The 21,160-nt window shown below is 39.9% G+C and overlaps 1 protein-coding gene across 1 annotated transcript in view; it reads right to left on the bottom strand.

Moving 5' to 3' along the window:
* stk24a (serine/threonine kinase 24a (STE20 homolog, yeast)) overlaps positions 1-20,845 on the bottom strand; it is a 62,305-nt gene extending 41,460 nt beyond the window's left edge. Inside the window, exons 1-9 of the mRNA XM_073845024.1 lie at positions 20,822-20,845; positions 19,313-19,543; positions 18,383-18,439; positions 17,643-17,751; positions 17,356-17,513; positions 16,378-16,563; positions 16,072-16,208; positions 15,861-15,981; positions 13,346-13,423 (exon numbers count right to left, since the gene is read on the bottom strand). Of these exons, the coding sequence (XP_073701125.1) occupies positions 13,346-13,423; positions 15,861-15,981; positions 16,072-16,208; positions 16,378-16,563; positions 17,356-17,513; positions 17,643-17,751; positions 18,383-18,439; positions 19,313-19,543; positions 20,822-20,845 (1,101 nt within the window). The remainder of the gene's footprint in view (positions 1-13,345; positions 13,424-15,860; positions 15,982-16,071; positions 16,209-16,377; positions 16,564-17,355; positions 17,514-17,642; positions 17,752-18,382; positions 18,440-19,312; positions 19,544-20,821) is intronic.
* Positions 20,846-21,160: the final 315 nt, after the last annotated feature.

Below are 21,160 nucleotides of genomic sequence, written 5' to 3'. Positions count from 1 at the left end.
CGCGTGCATGGATTTTTGCATGGGTTTAAGTCTGTTTACAAACCTGCTGTCTAAAGAGAACATTTTAATAACATCAGTCGAGTGTTTGAAATAACTTTCTTTTGTGATCAGATGTGGTTTCACATCATAGAATAAGGCAAAATCCTTATTTAATATAGGCTAGTATATTCCAGAGCTCTGATCCGCTTTCCTATAGCATATTTCAAGGACAAGGACAATGTAAGCATTATTTTACAACGAATCAATCAATAAAATGGTATAAAAGAGAAAAAATATATTTCACGAAAATAATATAAAGATTACAAAACAAAGAAAACAAATGGAATGAAGGATAAGCTCCAAAGTTCACGGAAAGGAAGGCAAATATTAAGCGGCATCCTTCATGTTTTCTTTATTCTGCAAATACTTTACAGTTTTGAATTATGTTCAGCTTCTGTCTGTATGACCATGACAGAGTTTTTTAATTTTTTTTATTTAGATAAACGTTTGGAGCATTTTTGATTGTTAAATATAAGTTTTTTTATTTTTATTTTTTTAATGAACAGTAAGAGTGATCATAGTCTGTTTGATCTGTTTGCCTTCTCAAATCATCACAACCTATTTTTGAAATGCATCTGGTTTTAAACTCCCCCTGGAGCCAAGCCCGCTCTTCTCACCTTCATTCATATTCATGGGGGAAGGTGAAAGGTGAAATGGCAAGTTTAAAAGTGACACGAACGACCCCCTCTCACAAACAATTGTGAGGTTAGATGTTGTAATCTGAAGGGTTGTGAAAGCCCTAAAGTATTGCCAGGGTTCAAAGTCCAAAATGCAAGGAATATCTGCGCTGTGTTACTCATTTGTTGCTCAGTATTTTATGAATCACATACAATTAAAATACAATGCTCTGCAGTTGTTAATTTAATTAAATTTGTTATGCCTTTATTCTCAAAATAGACTATTAGGATCTCATATTGCTACATCTTTGTACACATCAATACGGCAACGACTTTACAACGAAACAACTTTTTATTATTTTCATCATTATTTTATGTTTTTGATAACAGCAGATTCTCAACAACAACAATGCCAAAAAAGCTTATTTATTCAAGTAACCAGAATTTTACATTCATTTTACACTTTAACCAATGATTAGACATTTTTAAACAACTTTTGACATTGTTACATTCCAGTGTGTCCACCCTGATGCTCCACTACAGCCAGAAGAACTTCGGTTTAACTGTAAACAGTCACTTTTCCTTCAATTATTTTTTTTTAGAAAAAAAAAGGGCATGGGCAGTGTGCCATCATGATGTACAGCACCAAAATCTCAAAAACAAATCAAAATAATACAAAATAATAATAATAATAATAATAATAAAATAAAATAAAAATAACTCTATAAAAACTATAGTTTAAATTTCTCCTCTCTACTCAAATCAATTGTCAGTGTATCTAAAATTGTATATATTAGAAAAAGAAAAAGACGAACTACCTCTCAGACATGCATATCTTAATTTGATGTTGCTTTAAAATGTTGAAATGAATGATGTATTTTGTTCTGAAGATGAAAGTTGTCGAGTTATTTAACTGCCTGCGCCGCCGGCATTATCACTTGATTTTTCCCCCTTTATTATAGTGGATACAGCTGTGAATACTCGTTCAAGAATTAGGCATTGTTCAAAACACTGCTATTTTACATATTTCTTTTATGTGTGTACAATCACAATAAAAAAAAACAGATGTGTAGGCCTATTTGGGGAAAAAAAAATGGAAACAAGATGCTTGTTTAAGAGCACGTCACTAAAATTGCCTGACATTCTGCATATAGGCTGCTACTTGTTAATTTTATTTTCTTTCGTTTTGTTAATTTATTATTCATTCAGAAAAATATATTTCGCATATGGGCCTATTTTATTTATCATTATATATAGTTTTATTAGGTTTTTCTCTGTGCACAAGCTCTGCGCGTGATGTGCTTGACATTCTGATGTTTATGCTGCTTCTTGCTTGTATATAATTAATCCCTGAAAACAAATTTAGCTGTTTTTAATGTGTCACAGCCAAGTATCAGTTCAAATTGAATTGTAATTTAATGTAATCTTGTCGGTTAATAATAACTTAACGACGTCGATTGACGGTTGGGAAAAATAAAATAACCGTAATTAACATTTTTATTTCCAATGCAGTCTAATAAAAGTTCATCAGGAAAATAAAAAGAAAAGAACAATACAACTGCACCTGCTTATGAATAGCTTTTTGCTGTTTGTTTGAACCATACCTTCAGTCAAGATGGAATCATTGAACTATTGTTAACAATTGTATTTGTGACCAACGCCCCCTAGAGCTGGCCATGGTGTTTGGCTACAGAATGTTGTTCCTTGCGCCACCTGGTGGATATTATATGAAGCACAACAACGTTTAAAAAAAATCTGAAAAAGCGCCTGCAGGTAGATCCGTGATCACGCGTGCCGAATTGCAGGCTGCCACGTGAAAATAGATGCATTTTAATGGCCAGATCTGTATTGAAGACTATCTGTATTGGGCCAGCTGATCAGCACAGGATTTCAGACAGGCTGCTGTCACACCGTCAGGGCCTGGTGACTTTCTTCTTTTGTTCTTTTTGAAGACCTGGCGCACCTCATCTTCACTGATTTGAATGTGAGTTGCAGGAGTGGGGAAGAGAGGTGTTGTTGGAGGTGTAAATGGTGTTTCTTCAAACCTACTATAGAACTCATTCAGATCGTCTGCCAGTTGTTGATTCTCCACAGTGCTGGGGGATGGTGTCAGGTAATTGATGATGTCTTTTAGACTTTTCCACACTGATGAAGAGTCACTGGAATGAAATTGGTTCCTTATTTTTTCTGGATAATTTCTCTTTGCCACTTTGATCTTTTCCAGTGTGTTTTTGGCCTTATACAAGACGTTGTCCCCTTTCCTATAAGCATCATCTTTGGAATGATGTAGCTGTCTCAGTTTTGTAGTGAACCACGGTTTGTCATTGTTGTAAGTTAAACAAGTCCTGGTAGGAATGCACATATCTTCACAAAACCTGATATATGAAGTTACAGTCTCAGTGTGCTCATCCAGATCAGTGGCAGCAGCTTCAAAAACACTCCAATCAGTACATTCAAAACATGCCTGTAAAACCTGCTCTGTTTCGTTGGTCCATCTCTTTACAGACTTTGCAACAGGTTTAGCAGATTTAAGTTTTTGCCTGTAGGTTGGTATAAGATGAACCAGGAAGTGATCAGAGAGTCCCAAAGCTGCCCGAGGGATATGCATTCCTTATTGTAGTGTAACAGTGGTCCAATATATTACTGTCTCTTGTGGGACATGTAACATGCTGTCTGTATTTTGGCAGTTCACATGAGAGCATCAATACATAGCATGTAATAATAAATTCAACCTGTAAAACCATACAATCTGCTCTAGAAAATTAGCTCTTTTAATTCAACTACTGCCACGTGTTGTATGAATAGCACATAAATCATTTTTTCCAGGGAAACAGGGAAATGCATTTCACAAAACTTCACAATCATGACAAATGAACTCAGGAAACATATGACTATAAATACTAAACAAAATGAGGGCTAATGGGCTAATTAATTTAGCTGAATAAGACATGCAAGGGAAAACTAGGTCAGAAGATGGCACACAACAAAACCAAAACCACAAAGCATACATGTCATAGCTACGAGGTCATGCCATGACATATTAATAATCTATTGGTCAAACTGTTTTGTGATACATGGTATAAATTTGCAGATCTCTTTCAGAGTTCACCAAACTTGTACTCTGGAGGGCAGCACACTCTGAATCATGTGTGCAATCAGCCCAATGGAATCGCGAGACGTCACCAGCTTGATGACGTCACCGACCAGGAAGCTCAAAAGCATGTGCATTCTCCCCAGTATGAGGGGCTGCTGGAGGTGGTCACTCATGCCGTTGCCGCTTCAAAACTGGACTGGCAGATGGTGTCGAGGTTGTGGGGAAAACCTTTCTCCTCGTGTCTCTACAGCCCGTCTGCCGCCCATTACACTAACATAGCGGGGCTGTCAGAGCATCCGTACAAGGCGATGCCCCAGGTGGAACAGACGCTTGCGAGCTATCTGTCCCCTGATGCGGCATCGTCTCTGAAGGCTCCGACCTTGCCCTCCAGGCCGCTTAAGACAACTTTGGCTCTGTTGGGCAAGCAGGTCAGGCTTTCCTCCCTTGCCGTGCTCCAGCTCAGGGGTTCGCGGCATGCTAGCTCCTCATACAGGGAGGCCCAGAAGCAGAGCGTCACCTTGCGTGCTCCCCCCAGTGGTAGGGACCGCGGGCCACATTGATGCTCTAGGCCGGGCTCTTCTAAGCCCAAGACTGACCTGAGGGTGGTCTTGCAGTCTAAGAAGAGTTCGGCCAAAAAGCCCTGACGGTTGCGACCCAGGGTGAATGAGGACAGTCCCCTCTGGGGAAGAGCGGTTAACACCTCATCATACGGTGCCCGTCTCTCCTCAGTGTCCTCAGGGGATCGCTTTGCCAACCCTGCTACACCTGGTGTTTCAGGGCGCAGCGGTCCCCAACCAGCATATCACTCAGCTACCACCCGACATCGTAGCGGTGCCAAGGAGCTCGCGACCTTCACGAAGGTCCCTTGAACAGCTAACTTGGTGTTTTCCTGCCGGTCCGCCGCTTTAGGACCCCGAGTTAACTGTTCCTGTAACGCCAGAGGTCAGCCTCGAGAGGCTGATTCCCTTAGTAGACTTTCTGGGAGCGTGGAAACTTCTGCCAAATGTGTCTCAATGGGTCCTGCAGACTGTAGAAAAGGGCTACCATATTCAATTCGGTGCCCCTCTTCCTCGCTTCAGCTGAGTTTTTCCCACTCTTGTGGGTCCCGAGCAGGCTCTGGTTATGGAACAAGAAGTGAATACTATCCTGAGGAAGGAGGCCATCGAGGTGGTCCCTCCTCACGAGCGAGAGTCTGGGTTCTACAGCTAGTTCTTCATTGTTCCCAAGAAGGATGGGGGCCTGAGGCCCATTTTAGATCTACGCTTGCTGAACCGTACAGTCATGCGGCTAAGATTCAGAATGCTGACTGTCAAGCAGGTCGTGTCTCAAATCAGGTCCGAGGACTGGTTTGTGACAATAGATCTAAAGGACGCCTATTTTCATGTCTCCATACTTCCCGAACACAGGAAGTTCCTGAGGTTTGCATTCAGGGGCAAAGCATACCAATATCGGGTTCTTCCTTTCGGCCTTGCACTCTCACCCCGCACTTTTACGAAGTGTGTGGATGCAGCACTGGCTCCTCTGAGACTCCAGGGCATCCGCATACTCAACTATATCGACGACTGGCTGATTTTGGCCCAGTCCAATCAGATCGCGGTTCAACATCGAGATGTTGTTCTGTCACACATGAAAGTGCTGGGGTTAAGACTAAACGCCAAGAAAAGTGTGCTTTCTCCATTACAGAGGACCACTTATCTTGGCGTGGTGTGGGATTCCTCCACGATGTGGGCACATTTGTCTCCCTCTCGTGTCAAATCAATCCTCACCGAAGTCATGAGAGTAAGAGAAGGCCGGTCACTCACTGTCAAGCGGTTCCAGAAACTGCTGGGTCTGATGGCAGCTGCGTCCAACATAATTCCTTTTGGCCTGCTGTACATGAGACCCTTTCAGTGGTGGCTCAAAACCAAGGGGTTCTCCCTGAGGGGAAACCCACTTCGCATGATCAAGGTCACACGGCGATGCTTTCGTGCCTTAGACATGTGGAGGAAACCTTGGTTTCTAACTCATGGCCCCGTGCTGGGAGCTCCTTGTCGCTGTGTCAAGCTTGCGACAGATGCATCCCTCACCGGCTGGGGAGCGGTCATGAGTGGCTGCTCGGCCCGTGGTCTGTGGAGGGGCCATTATCTCAGTTGGCACATCAATTGCCTGGAGATGTTGGCCGTGTCTCAGGCTTTGAGAAACTTTCTTCCGGACCTAAGAGATTGCCATGTGTTGGTGCGCACCGACAACACAGCGGTGGTCTCTTACATCAACCACCAAGGAGGTCTGCATTCGCGCCCCTTGTACAAGCTGGCGCACCAGATACATATGTGGTCCCAAGGGAAACAGAGCAGTTCACATCCCTGGGCATCTCAACTTGGGAGCAGACTTCCTGTTGAGGCAGGGGCCGAGGCCCGGGGGAATGGATGCTTCACCCTGCAGTAGTGAAGCAGATCTGGAGAGTTTTTGGCCAGGCACAGGTTGACCTCTTCGCAACTCAGGAGAATGAGCAATGTCCCCTCTGGTTCTCTCTGAGTCATCCAGCTCCCCTGGGGCTGGATGCCATGGTACAGATGTGGCCGAGGCTACGTCTGTACGCTTTCCCCCCGATCGCTCTGCTTCCGGGAATTCTGGCGAGAGTGCGCCAGGACGGGGTCCAACTTGTGTTAGTTGCCCCGTACTGGCCGGGTCGAGGATGGTTCTCGGACCTGATTTCCCTCCTAGACGGCTGCCCCTGGGAGATTCCGGGCAGGACGGATCTCCTCTCACAGGCAGGAGGTGACATCGTTCACCCCCGCCAGGAGCTGTGGAAACTATGGGTGTGGCCCCTGAGGGGGTGTAAGTTTGTGTAATCCTCCCATTGAACCCTTAGAAGAGATCTCTGATTGCCTTCTCACTATTAAGACTGCCTTTCTCTTGACCATCACGTCTCTTCAGAGGGTTGAGGACCTTCAAGCCCTCTCAGTGGCTCCTTCCTTTATCAAATTTGCGCCTGGAATGGCCAAAACGTTTCTGTATCCCAAGGCGGGATACCTTCCTAAGGTCCCCAAGGTTGCACCTCATCCTGTTGTACTGCAGGCTTTCCATCCTCCTCCCTTTTCGGGAGCCTGACCAGCAGAAGCTTAATTGTATCCACAGAACTGCCCTGTGGAGGAAGGCTGACCAACTTTTGGTCTGTTACGGCCCTCTGAGGAGAGGCCGCCCTGCTGCTAAGCCTTCCATAAGCCGGTGGATCGTGGATGCCAACTCAGTAGCCTATGAGTCCTCTGGTCTCCCCTCACCTCTGGGAGTTCTATGGTCTCCTTCTCTTCCACATGTCCATTCTTCTTCAACACAGAAAGATCCTGAGGGTTGCTTTCGTGGGCGAAGCATACCAAAATCATGTTCTTCCCTTCAGTCCATCACTCTCACCCTGCCCTTGGCTCTTCTCATACTCCAAGGAATCTGCATAGTGCATTACTTTGAAGACTGGCTGATATTATTAGCAGGTGATTTGGCATTGAGATGCTGTCACCTCTATGAAAGTCTTTCAGTTCAAGATGCTCACTATCAAACAGATTGTACCTCAGATCAGGTACAGATCAGAACACCAAGTGCTTATCAGCACACATGTTGAAAATTTCAACAGAATCAAATTCTTACCTCTGAAAACTGTGTGGGCATAATAGGGACTTGAGACTTGGACTCTTTGCTATTGATTGGAGGCTTCTTTTCACTGTCTCCAACCTAAACAATGAGAGACAGGCAGATGTGTAAGTCTCTTTCAGGCTATCTTTTTGGCAGTTTTTGTCAAAAATGTACTGGTCAGGTCGGGTTTCCTTTGATAAGATCCCCCTTTGTATTGTGAGATTTCTTAACTCTATTATTGGTACAAGCTGAAAAGGTAATTATAATCCAATTCTTACCTCTACAAACAGTGTGGGCATAGTAGAGACTTTAGACTTGGACTCTTTGCCATTGAATGGAGGCTTCTTTGCACTGTCTCCAACCTAAACATTGATTGACAGGCAGATGTGTAAGTCTGATGTATACATGTCTAAATATCACTTTATTAAGCAGCTGTCAAACTAGACTTTGACATACAAACTAGAGATACAAAATTAGTTTGGACTGTAGAAAGAAGCTACAGAATCCTGAGCTTCTGGTAATGGAAAAAAGAAGTAGACAGTGTCTTGAGAAAGACGTTCCTTCTCTCCTGCAAGTGTCTGGGTTCTACAGCTGATACTTCATCTCTCCAAAGAAGGATGGGTGGGATGTGTCCGATCATAGATCTGCATCTGTTGATCCAAGCTATCAAAGTCTTTCGGTTCAAGATGCTCACTATCAAACAGATTGTACCTCAGATCAGATCCAAGGGCTGGTTTGTCATGATAGATTTGAAGGGTGCATCCTTTCTCAACACAGGAAAATCCTGAGATTTGCTTTCATTGAAAAAAATATCGGTAACACTTTCTATGAAGCCCCTATTTATAATACATTATGAGGGTATTTCTAAGGCATTATAATGAATGCATAATGCATTATAATAAACCTTATAATATGTTATATCATTTCATGAATATTCATAACAACAATTATAATACATTATAATACTTGTGTATTTGAGGTTATAAGTTTTAAAATTATGATTATTTATTATTAACACACAATGGACGCATATTTAATCTACCTAATTTATGATGGACTATATCATATTACATTTATTTTTTACATTATCTTTTATTTTGATGGTCGCCTTAGTCTATTGACTACAAGCTTACACTTTCCAACTCCTTAGAGTATTAGTAGACTTAGGTTAAGGTTAGGCTAGGTAGAAGGTTCACATACTTGCAAAGTTACTTATAATCAGTTTGTCTTTGGGGAACCATCAAAATACAGTGTTAGCATATATTTAGCATACTACTAATAATAATTACTGCTAGCTGACATGCAGTTGCAGAGTTACTTATCAAAAGCTGTCTAAAGGGTACTATCAAAATAATCAAACTGATAATACAAATGTGTCATATCTCATCTAATACCTTGTAAGGAGTGAAATTGTCTCCTCATGGATTTAAAATACAGTACGAACAGATGGCATGCAACAAAACAACAAAACTAAGGGATCTTCAAAGAAGACCAAACAACCCCCCTCTCTTCACCCCTCACTCTCACACCTCTCACCCTAAAAGCTCTTGGTGAAAGTCACTATAAGTTCCACATAGTATATCTTTGTGAATATATTGTCTTTCCCCTTCATGTTTGGAATCATTCTAATGGTCTCTGTGCGATTGGTAAAATGGCCTCAGTTTTATAGAAGTCACATATACTGTAAGAAAGATTGAAAACTTCCATAGAATTGGGTTTGCTGCTATTGGGTGTGTTTTACCTTTAGGGGCAGATGGGAAGGTGTGACCCTGGGTTGCGAGACTTCCTGACACATCAAAAGGTCTTTGTGTTTACAACTGATTGGAATATTTGTTTGTTCTGGTCTGGTATATAAGGCAAGTGATGAAACACAACTTTGGGATCTTTTGTAGCCAAAACCCCCACACTGTATGTATGCGAGGGTCTCTGGAGCTAAACCTCCAGGTCTCTCTCATGCTGCAGTGTGTCTCTCTGATAGTCAGGTATGCCTTTCCCACTCTTAGATACATCTTTGAGTAATTGAGGTTATGTATTTATCTAAATTGAAACTGAATTGGGTTCTTATTGTTTAATTGTGTAATTGGCATGATAGATTTTACCTGACAAATAAAATGTTATATTTGGTTATCATGATATGTCCTGAAATCAATGAGTAGTAAATTGTGAGGAGACTTTTGTTATAGACATTAGGTCCTCCAACGAACGAATAATTGAAAATATGGAATGTCTAGAATAATCAAGTAGTTTAATTCATAATCGATATTTGTGATAACCTTTTGATTGGAAATACAGTCTAAATTTAATGATCACTTAAAATTGGAGTCAGATTAGAACAGAGCTAGACTAAAATTGAAACGCAACTCTTGAAGCGCTGTAAAAGACCGAACATGCAGTAAACCTTCAGCAAGATCACTGGAACTTCGTTTTCGGGCCAGTGAATCGGTCCTTTCAACCTGATCATATGGCTCTTTGAGAAATATTATTATAATTACTTATAAGTGGTCTTTGTATGCTTTAAGTAAAGTGACATGAGAAACATGGCAAGATATGAGACTTATAATACATTATAACTATGGAGGAGGTAATCATACTCTTAAAAGCTATAACCACAAATAAGTAAAAATTATAATACATTAAAACTGTTCTTATGAATACTCATGAGATGATATAACATATTATAAGGTTTTTTATAATGCATTATAAATTAATTATAATGCCTTAAGAATATCCTTATAATGTATTATAAATATGGGCTTCATAGAAAGTGTTACCAAAATATCAATATTGGGTTTTTCCCTTCAGTCTATCACTCTCAGCCCACACTTTCACCAAGTGTGATGATGCTATCTTAACTTTTCTCAGACTACAGGGTATCCGCATACAAAATTACTTTGAAGACTGGCTGATATTAATGCAGTCTCAGCAGTAGGCAATTCAGTATCGAGATGGTGTCAGCACTGTATGAAAGAGCTGGGGTTTAGACTGAACACCAAGAAGAGTGTGCTCCTGTGATTGAGACTTTAAATTCAAACAGCATTGTAGTTCAGTAGGCACTGATATTCATTTGCCTGATCATTTAAACTGCAAATTTCAACTCTAGATAAACATCAGAACATAGTACACACACAAGTTGAAAAGAATCAGTATCAAATTCTTACCTCTGTAAACCATGCAGCCATAATAGAGACTTGAGACTTGGACCCTTTACACACTTGAGTCTTCTTTGCACTCTCTGTAACCTAAACATTGATTGACAGACAGATGTGTAAGTCTGATGTATACATGTCTGAATATCACTTCATCAAGCAGCGGTCACACTAGACTTTGACATACAAACAAGATTTTTTGTTAAACTGTGAAAAAATACAACCTACTCCATTTTTCTTTAATACTGAAAATGCAATTCATGTTCTTTTAATTTATGAATAAACTAGGAGAACAGTTGTTAACAGTTTTCAAACATTTTATGAAAACAAAGGGAACTTCACATTTGACATTAGACAGGACAAATAAACTCAGGAAACATAGGACTGTAAATACTAAACCAATTGAGGACATGGATAAGAGTTCAACTGAGCATTTTAGGACGTGCATGTCTCCCTGTTCAAGATTTTTGACACCCAAAGACCTGTAAGACCTATGCGTATGTGTTTGGGAGAGGAGCACGTTAATTGTGAGCAATTTTCAATAGAAAAAAACAGATCGCATCTGTCATTATTCTCAATGGAAGTAGGACAGACAACTGCACCTCATGGCTCAGGTCTCGGTGCTGCTGAGGTATAGCAGAATTTCCAGTCACAGGGATCGCAGATGGAACTTGTAGAGAAGCTGGAAAAAGGTCTGATTCTTTCTGCTTCTGTCGCAAGCAGTAGAATCCAGACTAGCTCTCTTTGGAGCCTTTGGGTTCAGAGAATAAAAGTTGCTGGCGTCATCCAGTCAGAACGAGGACATGGATGTAGTTGGTAATGATGAGGAAAGTGTGCGTACTGAGCCCGCCAGCCTCACATACCGGGAGATGTTTTTGGCTCATACTAGTGAGACATTGCAACTGGTCTAGAGGCGTGAGAAACTGAAAACTGCACAAGTGTATTCTGTTGCGACATGAATGTCCTTTCTCCAGGAACCTTCTATTTTTCCCCAATCGTAGTCCGTGCCACCAAGCAAACCACTGCCAGCCTTGAGAGTCTGGTTTCCTTAGTAGACCTTTAGGTTGCGTCTGATCATAGCTCTGTATCTCTTTAACCACTCTATCAGTTCAAGAAGCTCACTATCAAATGGATCTTGCCTCAGATCAAGTCTGAGGACTAGTTTATCATGATAGATCTGAAGAATGCATACTTCCATGTGTCCATCCTTCCTCAACACAGGAAGTTCCTGAGGTTGCTTTTGTGGGTGAAGGATAGCAATATCAGGTTCTTCCCTTTCGTTATATCACTCTCACCCCACACTTTCACCAAGTGCGTTGATGCCACCTTGGCTCTTCTCAGACTCCAGGGCATCTGCATATTAAACAGATCACATACTGGCTGATATTAGCGCAATCTCACCAGCAGGTGTTTCAGGATTGAGAAGTCATCCTCGCACATATGAAAGAGATGGGGTTGAGGCTGAATGCCAAGAAGCGTGTGCCCCTTCCATTGAGACTTTGAATACATATAGCATTGTAGTTCAGTAGGCACTGATATTCATTTGCCTGATCATTTGAACTGTGAAGTTCAACTCAGGCAAACAGGTAAATATCAGCACAGACAGTGCATTCAGAAAGTATTCAGATCCCCTCAATTTTGTTATGTTGCAGCCTGATGCTACAATGCTGATACCTCATAATTACCAAGTGAAAACAGAAATTTAGGCATGTCTGTAAATTTATTAAAAAGAAAAAACTGAAATATCACATTTACCTAAGTATAGGTAAAGGTATATGTTCATACCCTTATACTCAGTACTTAGTTGAAGCACCTTTGGCTGCAATTACAGCCTCAAGTCTTTTTAGGTATGATGCAACAAGCTTTTCATACCTGGATTGTGGGATATTCTGCCATTCTTCTTTGCAAATCCTCTCATGCTCTGCCAGGTTGGATGAGGACCATTGGTATACAGCCATTTTCAGGTCTCTCCATAGATGTTTGATAGGATTCAAGTCAGGGCTCTGCTGGGCCACTCTAGACCATTGTCTCAAAGCCACTCCTGTGTTGCCTTGGCTGTGTGCTTAGGGTCATTGTCATGTTAGAAGGTGAACCTTTGGCCCAGTCTGATGTTCTAGGTTTTTATTAAGGCTATCAAATTTTTTTGGTACACTGAGTTTTCTTCTACTCTGATGAGTCCCTCAGTCCCTACCGCTGAAAAACATGATCATGGAGCTCAACTAAAGTGACCATCAAGTTCTTGGTCACTAGTCTAGACAAGGCCCTTCACCATTAACCCAGCTTGGGCCAAACTTCTTCCATTTGAGAATTATAGAAGCCTGCTCTTGGGAACATTCAGTGCTTCCCAGATTTGTGCTTCGATACAATCCGGTCTCTGAGCTCTACAAGCAGTTCCTTTGATCTCATGGCTTGGTTCTTGCTCTGATATGCATTGTCAGCTGTGAGGCTTTAGAGGCGTGTGCCTTTCTAAATCATGTCCACTCAATTTAATTTACCTCAGGTGGACTCCAATACAGGTACAGAAAAAAGCTCAGCAACAATCATGGAAAATGAAAGGCACCTGAGCTAAATTTAAAATGTTGTTACAAAGATTCTGATGTAAATTTCATATTTCATTTTTTCTTTTTAATAAATTTACAGACATTTCTAAAATTTAGTTTCATTTTGTCATTATGAGGTACAGAGTGTAGATTAATGAGAAAAACTAATTAAAAAAAATAGTATTAAGTTGCAACATAACAAAACTGAAAAAAAGTGAAGGGGGTTTGAATACTTTCTGAATGCACTGTATATGGTACTCACACAAGTTAAAAAGTTAATCAGTTCATTAATTAAATTCTTACCTCTGCAAAATGTGGGGACATAACAGAGGACTTGGACTCTTTGCTATTAGACGGAGGCTTCTTTGTTCTGTCTGGAACCTGAACAATGAGAGATAGACAGATGTGTCTAACATATACAGTAAATGCCTCAATATCACTGCATTAAGCAGCAGTCACACTAGACTTTGATGTACAAAATAGACATACAAAATATCTTCAGACATCACAATGGTTGTGATATGACGCAGCATCTCTTTAAAAACTTAAATTCAATACATAGCATGTAATAATAAATTCAACCTGTAAAACCATACAATCTACTCTAGAAAATTAGTTGTTTTAATTCAACTACTGCCACGTGTTGTATGAATAGCACATAAACATATTTTCTCAGGGAAACAGGGAAATGCATTTCACAAAACTTCACAATCATGGCAAATGAACTCAGGAAACATATGACTATAAATACTAAACAAAATGAGGGCTAATGGGCTAATTAATTTAGCTGAATAAGACATGCAAGGGAAAACTAGGTCAGAAGATGGCACACATGACAAAACCAAAACCACAAAGCATACATGTCATAGCTACGAGGTCATGCCATGACATATTAATAATCTATTTGGTCAAACTGTTTTGTGATACATGGTATAAATTTGCAGGTCAGAGTTCACCAAACTTGTACTCTGGAGGCCAGTAAAATGTGAGACTTCTTTGTGTGAGCTTGCTTTTCCACTCTCCCACATTTGCATGCAAATGCAATATAAACCAAATGCTGTATAAAATTATCTCATTTTTATTAACTCATTTTTTTATCTTAATAGTTTTTGCTTAATATGTTTTTATCAACTGAGCAGGGTTGCACCAGCCATTCATAAGTTCTTACTTAAATTGGAAATTTAAGTCCACACTAGAGGCTTAGTAACTACTAGCTAGTTTGTAACTAAATCTATGCATTATTTGGTTGCACCAGTTGTTCGTAAGGCAGGACTTAGCAAGTAGTTTGTAAGTTCTCTGTAAAGTAATGCATAGTCACATAATATGACATTTACACTAAATCATCCAATAGTGACCTTCAAATATGCGAGCAGAACTTGTTAAAATGCTATGAATTGTAAGTTATCCTTCATTCTAATTTCTTTTGCCTCACATATGCTAACGGTAAAAACAAGTTTCCATTAAAAAATTAGTCTATATGTAAGCTTTTTTGTCCAGGTTCACGTATGTAAATGACATTCAGGGACTAACTGAAATAAATAAGGATCAATAAATACTGGAAAAAGAAATGCAATTTATTTATTATTTCATCTGACTTGTGCAACACGAAGTGCATAGATTTGCGATGTAGATGGGGTGTTGAAGATGCGCTAAAAAAGAAACGTACGTTTATTCACATATTGTTCTCTCTCTTAATATGAATGTGAGTGTAAATATCAGAAGCATTATATATGCCTGAAGGATTGAAGGTTGTTAGTTAAAAGAAGAGTATATTGATGCAGTTCACTCAGTCTGCTATTTTATTCCAACAGTTACTCCTGACCAGAAGCTTCCATAAATATTTAGTTTATACATAGAGTTATTTTTAAACTAAGTTAATGGTGCAACGCAAAAATATTTAGTAGTGCATAAGTTGTAACTTAGTGTCCCTTTACGTCACAACTAGGCTAAGTTTTAACTAGCACACAGCTGGTGCAACTGGCCCCTGGTGTTTTGTTGATTTTGAATAAATGTATGAAGTCAGTTTCACTCAAATTCACACAGGTGTCCTAGCAGAGAAACTACAGGTGTAGAAAAATATCAACACCAATCCTCTTTGTGATATTCATGGACAGGATCTCAAGGTGCTGTCAAGGACTAATTCATAATGCATTTCCTCCGAAAGCTAGCTGATATGATCAGAATGCCTCCTAGATGTCTCCCAGGGTAGGTGTTCCAGAAATGTCTAATTGGGAATAGTGACCGGAGAGACCTCCATGGTGGAGGTCATGGAAACATCTTGGGACCTCCACGAGGATCTGCGAAGGGAAAAGTACATACTGGCAGCCATATTTAGCCTGCTGCTACTGCAACCTGTTCCTGGATAAACAGCAAAATAATGGATGGATGGAAGGATGATTCACTAACATCGTATCATTCACGAGTTCGCGCTTACATACAATTAGCCGGAGAATGGAAATGCATGTTTGGCGTGCTGTCCGGTGAAGGGCTCCGAGCTCGGGGATGGCCCGAACCCAGAGTACCCCCCCCAATAGGAGTAGTGAGAACTCGGAGTGAGGAGATGGGGTGGTGGAGGGTTACTGATAAACCATCAAGTGAATGGAGGTGAGTCAGCTGTATTTAAACCTATGGCGCTGATTGACTTGAGTGGGCTCCTCTTGTGATGTTTACGCTAAGTATCTGACGCGATTCTCCCGAACTTTGTTAATGAAACATCATTTAGGGTTAGGGTTAGAAAAACATCTTTTTCTTATAAGTGTACTTAATACTGTCTTTTACCTGTTTTGATATTTTGACACTGGAATATCTGATTCCTCACCTCCTTGTGTAGTTCCTTATTTTTTGTGACTCTATTCTGATTTACTGTGGGCTTAATTTCTTTTACAGTGCCGAAGATCCAGCCATCATCAACAGACTCTCCAGACGCTTCACCGTCATCTCTGAAGACATGTACACAAAATATTTTCTCAGTGAATAAATATTTAGAATATTAATATAACTAAATGTGCCAATGATTGTTTTTTGCTTACGATTCTGAATCTGAGCTGGTCCAATCATGGGCCAATTTCCATATCATGTGCTTGCTAGTAAGATCCATCAAATATGATGTGTTCTTGGCATACTGAATGATAAATTTGTGTTTTAAAAGCTCTTCAGCTGTTAGCCTCTGGCAGGGATAACACACAAAAAAATACTATAACATTATAGGTAGGTGAGTTTGTTTAAGGTTTGACCTCCAGGGCTGGATTATCAGTCCAGCTCACGGAGGCAGACCTTCAAGCAGAATTGAATTAAACATCATAAACAAATCAGCTAATCCTTCAGGCAGAACTTACAAGGTTGGGGTCTTTATTGAGACAGGCATTTACAAACTCTTTGAAAGCCTTGCTGTAGCTTCCCTCCAGTGTGGGTGACTTTTCCTTAGGGATGAGAAATAACACCTTCATGGGGTGAAGATTAGAGTGGGGTGGCTCTCCTTTTGCTAGCTCGATTGCAGTTATGCCCAATGACCAAATATCTACCTGCAAAACACAGATACAGACACACACACACACACACACACACACACACACACACACACACACACACACACACACACACACACACACACACACACACCTAAGAGACCAATTCTACAGTAAGCAGTACTTACATACTGAGTACTGAGTTATAGAGAATTTATTAAATGGTACTGCCTTATTGGGACACCTACCTTAACCCTTATGCTGATGATACATGGGGCAACTTTTTGAGCAATTTTATCGGGCAACTTTTTTTTGCAATATTGTTTGGGCACTTTCCCATTGAAAATGGGTAACAGATTTCTATCTGGATAATTTAGATCAATCGTGGGCCCTGTATCTCACCTGGTTGCCCATTGACGGCAACATTTGCCAAAGTTGCCCGGCAACATTGCTCAAAAAGTTGCCCAGTGTATCATCAGCCTAACCGATACTTTATTTTTAACTTTTCAATTATGTCCTTCATTTTTATTGAAAATAAATGCCTTTCCGGTATGATATGAGATTTAAAAAGAGAGAAAAAAGTTAGCCAGAAGGGGGATTCGAACTCGCATCGGCCGTGTCAAAAAAAGTGAAACACGAGACTTGGTGGGTGGAGATAGTGTAAAACAAGGCAGCCTATTTGCACTTAGTGTAAATAGACAGTTATTTTTTTCTCTCTTTTTACATAAGGGGATGATTCTAGGCAAGAATAAGCTACAAATGAGGTTTAAGATTGAAAATCACTCACCCATGCCAGCCTGTGATTAAAAATTTTGTACATGCAATAAGTACATGGTAAATGGATCTGACCTTTGAGTCATACTCTGACTGTTTAATAACTTCTGGTGCCATCCAAAATGGAGTGCCCACAAACGTCTTCCTCTTGATCTGTGTGTCTGTGAGCTGTCCAGCCACACCAAAATCAGCTAGCTTCACATCACCTTGCTCTGACAACAGGACATTAGCAGCTAGAGAAACATACAAACACACATCAGCCATGTTCATTTGACCTTTCTGAAAAGAAGTGCCATTTTGAAATGCTGGAGATCATTAGTTGACTTTAATAGCAGAAAACTGTGTATAGGTAACACAGGCACCTTTAATATCTCTGTGAATTTTCTTTTCAGAGTGCAGATAGTCCAGACCCTTCAGGATCTCTCGGAGAATGGTGGCAATATGGGATTCATCAAGAGCTTGAGAATCCAGCTGTAGATCAAAGAACAGAATTGTTAGATGTGTGGAACTCAAAACGTATGGAAAACTACGGTGCCCGCCAGGGGACACCTTCGGTTCACTTATGTTTGTCGTGGCCACGACATAATATCACGTTCCCACGAGTTAATATGACGTTCCCACGAATTAATATCTCGTGGCCACAACATAATATCATGTTCCCACGAGTTTATATGTCGTGGCCACTACAAACATAAGTGAACCGAAGGTGTCCCCTGGCGGGCACCACATCTACAATCACATAACATTTGACTAGCTACACTAATTCCTCGTTTTAGATTGTAACAAGGTCACTACTTCAATTTATGAGGCTCCACGACATGTTTGAGAAGCACTGGCCTAAATGATTTTACCTAGAGCAAGGTTGCTCATTCCTGTTTCTGCAGACTTTTCTTCCAACTTTGCTCAAACACACCTGTTTGTAGTTAAGTATTCCTGAAGATCTTAGTTAGCTGTTTTATGAGTATTTTATTTGGGTTATAGCAAAACATTTAACAGAAATATGATTTAAATTACACACGTTTAACTTGTCATTAGTTTTTCTATTTTTGTCATAAATATTGACTGTATTGGTCATTAAAGTTAAGGAAATTAAAATTCTTACCAAATCTAGAGCCGAGCCCCCTCCTAAATATTCCATGACAATCCACAGTTTTGTGTCCTGCAAAAGATGTTGAGTCATATACAGTAATTCAAGTTTGGACTGACTTATAACAGGTCACTATTGTCTTTTTGTCTAACGAAGAGCAGTAATTTCTTAAAATCTCTAAAACCAAATAGCAAAGTTGTGATTTAAATTGCAAGAACTAAATTTTAAAATTTTATTGAAATGTCATACATCTGTTCAGTTATCTGTAAAGCAGGCGTAGTGCACCGTGTTCCTGGAGAACTACCATCCTTTAGACTTCACTATTCTAAATACCTTGATTAGCTGCTTCAGGTGTTTGAACTCTGCAAGATGGTATGCTGCGTTCAAGTCATCCTGAGACATTCTTATTTACAAGTTGTCATTACGATGTCAGGTGCAAGTCATTTTGGTCAGAATTTACTAAATTTACCATTAATACAGATACTTCATATCTATATAATCTTAGGCTGTGTCCATTGCATCTGACACGTTTTCACACTGATATGCCTGAAATTCTAAAACTCTGAATCCCAGGACAAACATTTTGAGTTTCCCACTCGTAAAAAATTACTTTGTGGTGGCATTCTTGTGTGTTCAACTCGTAAATACAATCTATCCAGCATGATTTGAATGCACCAGTAGTCCTTCAGGAACTGGGTTGTTACCAGATCACAAAAAGGCATTTACAGGCAGTGGGACCACTGATATATGGGGCACTTTCCTAACCCTATCCAACACTCTGTGAGTTGCTCTCCAGTCATTTGGTTTTAAAGATCAGCCTATTAAGAGTACCCTTGTTTAGGGGGGCCTGCTAAATGTCATATAGCTTAAATTCAGCTTAAAAATATACCTCAAGCTGTCTGATGCATGCTAAACTGCTTTAGGGAAGTGGTCCAATGGCCTCACCTTCTGATAAGAGCCATAGTATTTTGTAATAAAGGGGCTGTTGCACTGGCTGAGGACTGTGATCTCATGTTGGATGTCTTCCACCTCATCTTCAGCCTCGTCCAGGTCAATGATCTTTATAGCAACCACCTGTTGTGTGCGATTGTCGATGCCTTTAAAGACCTGTCCAAACGATCCCCTCCCAATCCTCTCAAGCTTGGTGAACAGCTTCTCTGGGTCACTTATTAAATTCTATAAAAAAAGCAAAACAAGTTAGAAGTATTGCTGTTAGCTTGAAAATGTGCAAACTAATGATGGAATGGGAATGCTGAGCTTTTTCAAGGGACAGGAAAATAGTAAATTGTATGTCTAACCAAAGAAAAAAAAAACTTAAGAACTCGAATAGTGTAAAACAAACATTACAGTATGAGTATGTTTTATTCACATAAAGTTGGCTTGGCTATGCAAACATAGCAATGCTAGTCAACTCAACATGTTGAGCAGAAGTTCTCATCTACATCACACCTTATGCCCATCTTTGGCAATACAGATGAAGAAGAATCTTTTGGAATCTTTGGTATTTTTGTCTATGTTTTAATGGAAAAATAATTCCCTGATGTATATTAGATATTAAGAAATGCACTAAGCGAGTTATACAAAGTTTAATGTGAGAGAGGAAAGCACTGCTACAGTAAATAAATGTTCATCATATAATCAGAATAAATCACAAAGTTATCCATGTAAGGCTTGTAATTATCATGAGGTGCTGGTACATGGCAGGTGCGTTCTGCAGTCCCAAAGGCATTATTGTATTCTGGAATACCTTGACTGGAGTTTCAAGCATTTTTGAAGCATCTTTTCAAAAATCTACTAGCACCTAACCTAATTTAGTCTTACATATACTTACATATCCTTGTCAGCTGCTAAGTTATTATTTTGTCAAAAAAGAACATTTAGAACAAGGCAATGACAAGCACATTTTGCAATTTAGCAAATGTGCACAGGTCATTTAGCAATGACAAGCATTCTATAAATGTTAAGGTTTTTGCTGAATCAGAAGAGATATACAGCTAATCTAATCTCTTACATGGCATTTACAGTAACCACATTCAAATCCTTTACACTAACAGTGGCACTATATGATGAATCAAAAGAGATATACAGCTAATCTAATCTCTTACACATCATTTACAATAACCAAATTGGCAGGCTTTCCAGTAACAGTATATCACTTTGGCCATGAGAAGTTATATGACCCTGTTGGAACACTTGAAACTATTATTACTGAAATTACTGATATAACAAACTTTTACAGTGGCAAAATTTGACTACATTAATTTACTTATAGAAAGTTTCTGCTAGTAAAACAAAATTTCAAAGCAATTGTATCACAAATTAACCTCAGACAATTCTTTTTTTTTTCTCAGATATCTGCTTTTCAAAAATTCCCTGTTTGCTATACCTCTGGATCATGTTGTTTACAAATATCAATTACCAGAAAGCTCTCATTCACACACAAATACACAGTACCTTTAAAGATCCTTTAGTATCCATGACTATGGCTGCTGCGTACTGAATATGCCGTTCACACTCATGTGTTAATCAGTCCATTGGGGCCCTTTATCATGTCAGCGCAATGGGGCGGTGACACAACCATGTTCAGCCCTACTTACTTTCAGTCAGTTCCCAGAAAAATGTATGGCTGCTAGCCCACTTCCTCAACAGCTGGAATTTCAGATGTATTTTCCCATTTATTTTCTCCTTACAGATATAAGTCTTTTGCTCATTTAATGTCCAAAGCCAGAGGTCTTCAACCCTGTTCCTGCATGGGCACCCACTCTCCTGGAAAGTTTATTTCCAGCCAGCTTC

Source organism: Garra rufa, chromosome 8, assembly GCF_049309525.1.
Source record: "Garra rufa chromosome 8, GarRuf1.0, whole genome shotgun sequence".
Classification (NCBI taxonomy): domain Eukaryota; kingdom Metazoa; phylum Chordata; class Actinopteri; order Cypriniformes; family Cyprinidae; genus Garra; species Garra rufa.
This window is presented reverse-complemented; position numbering and strand designations above follow the sequence as displayed.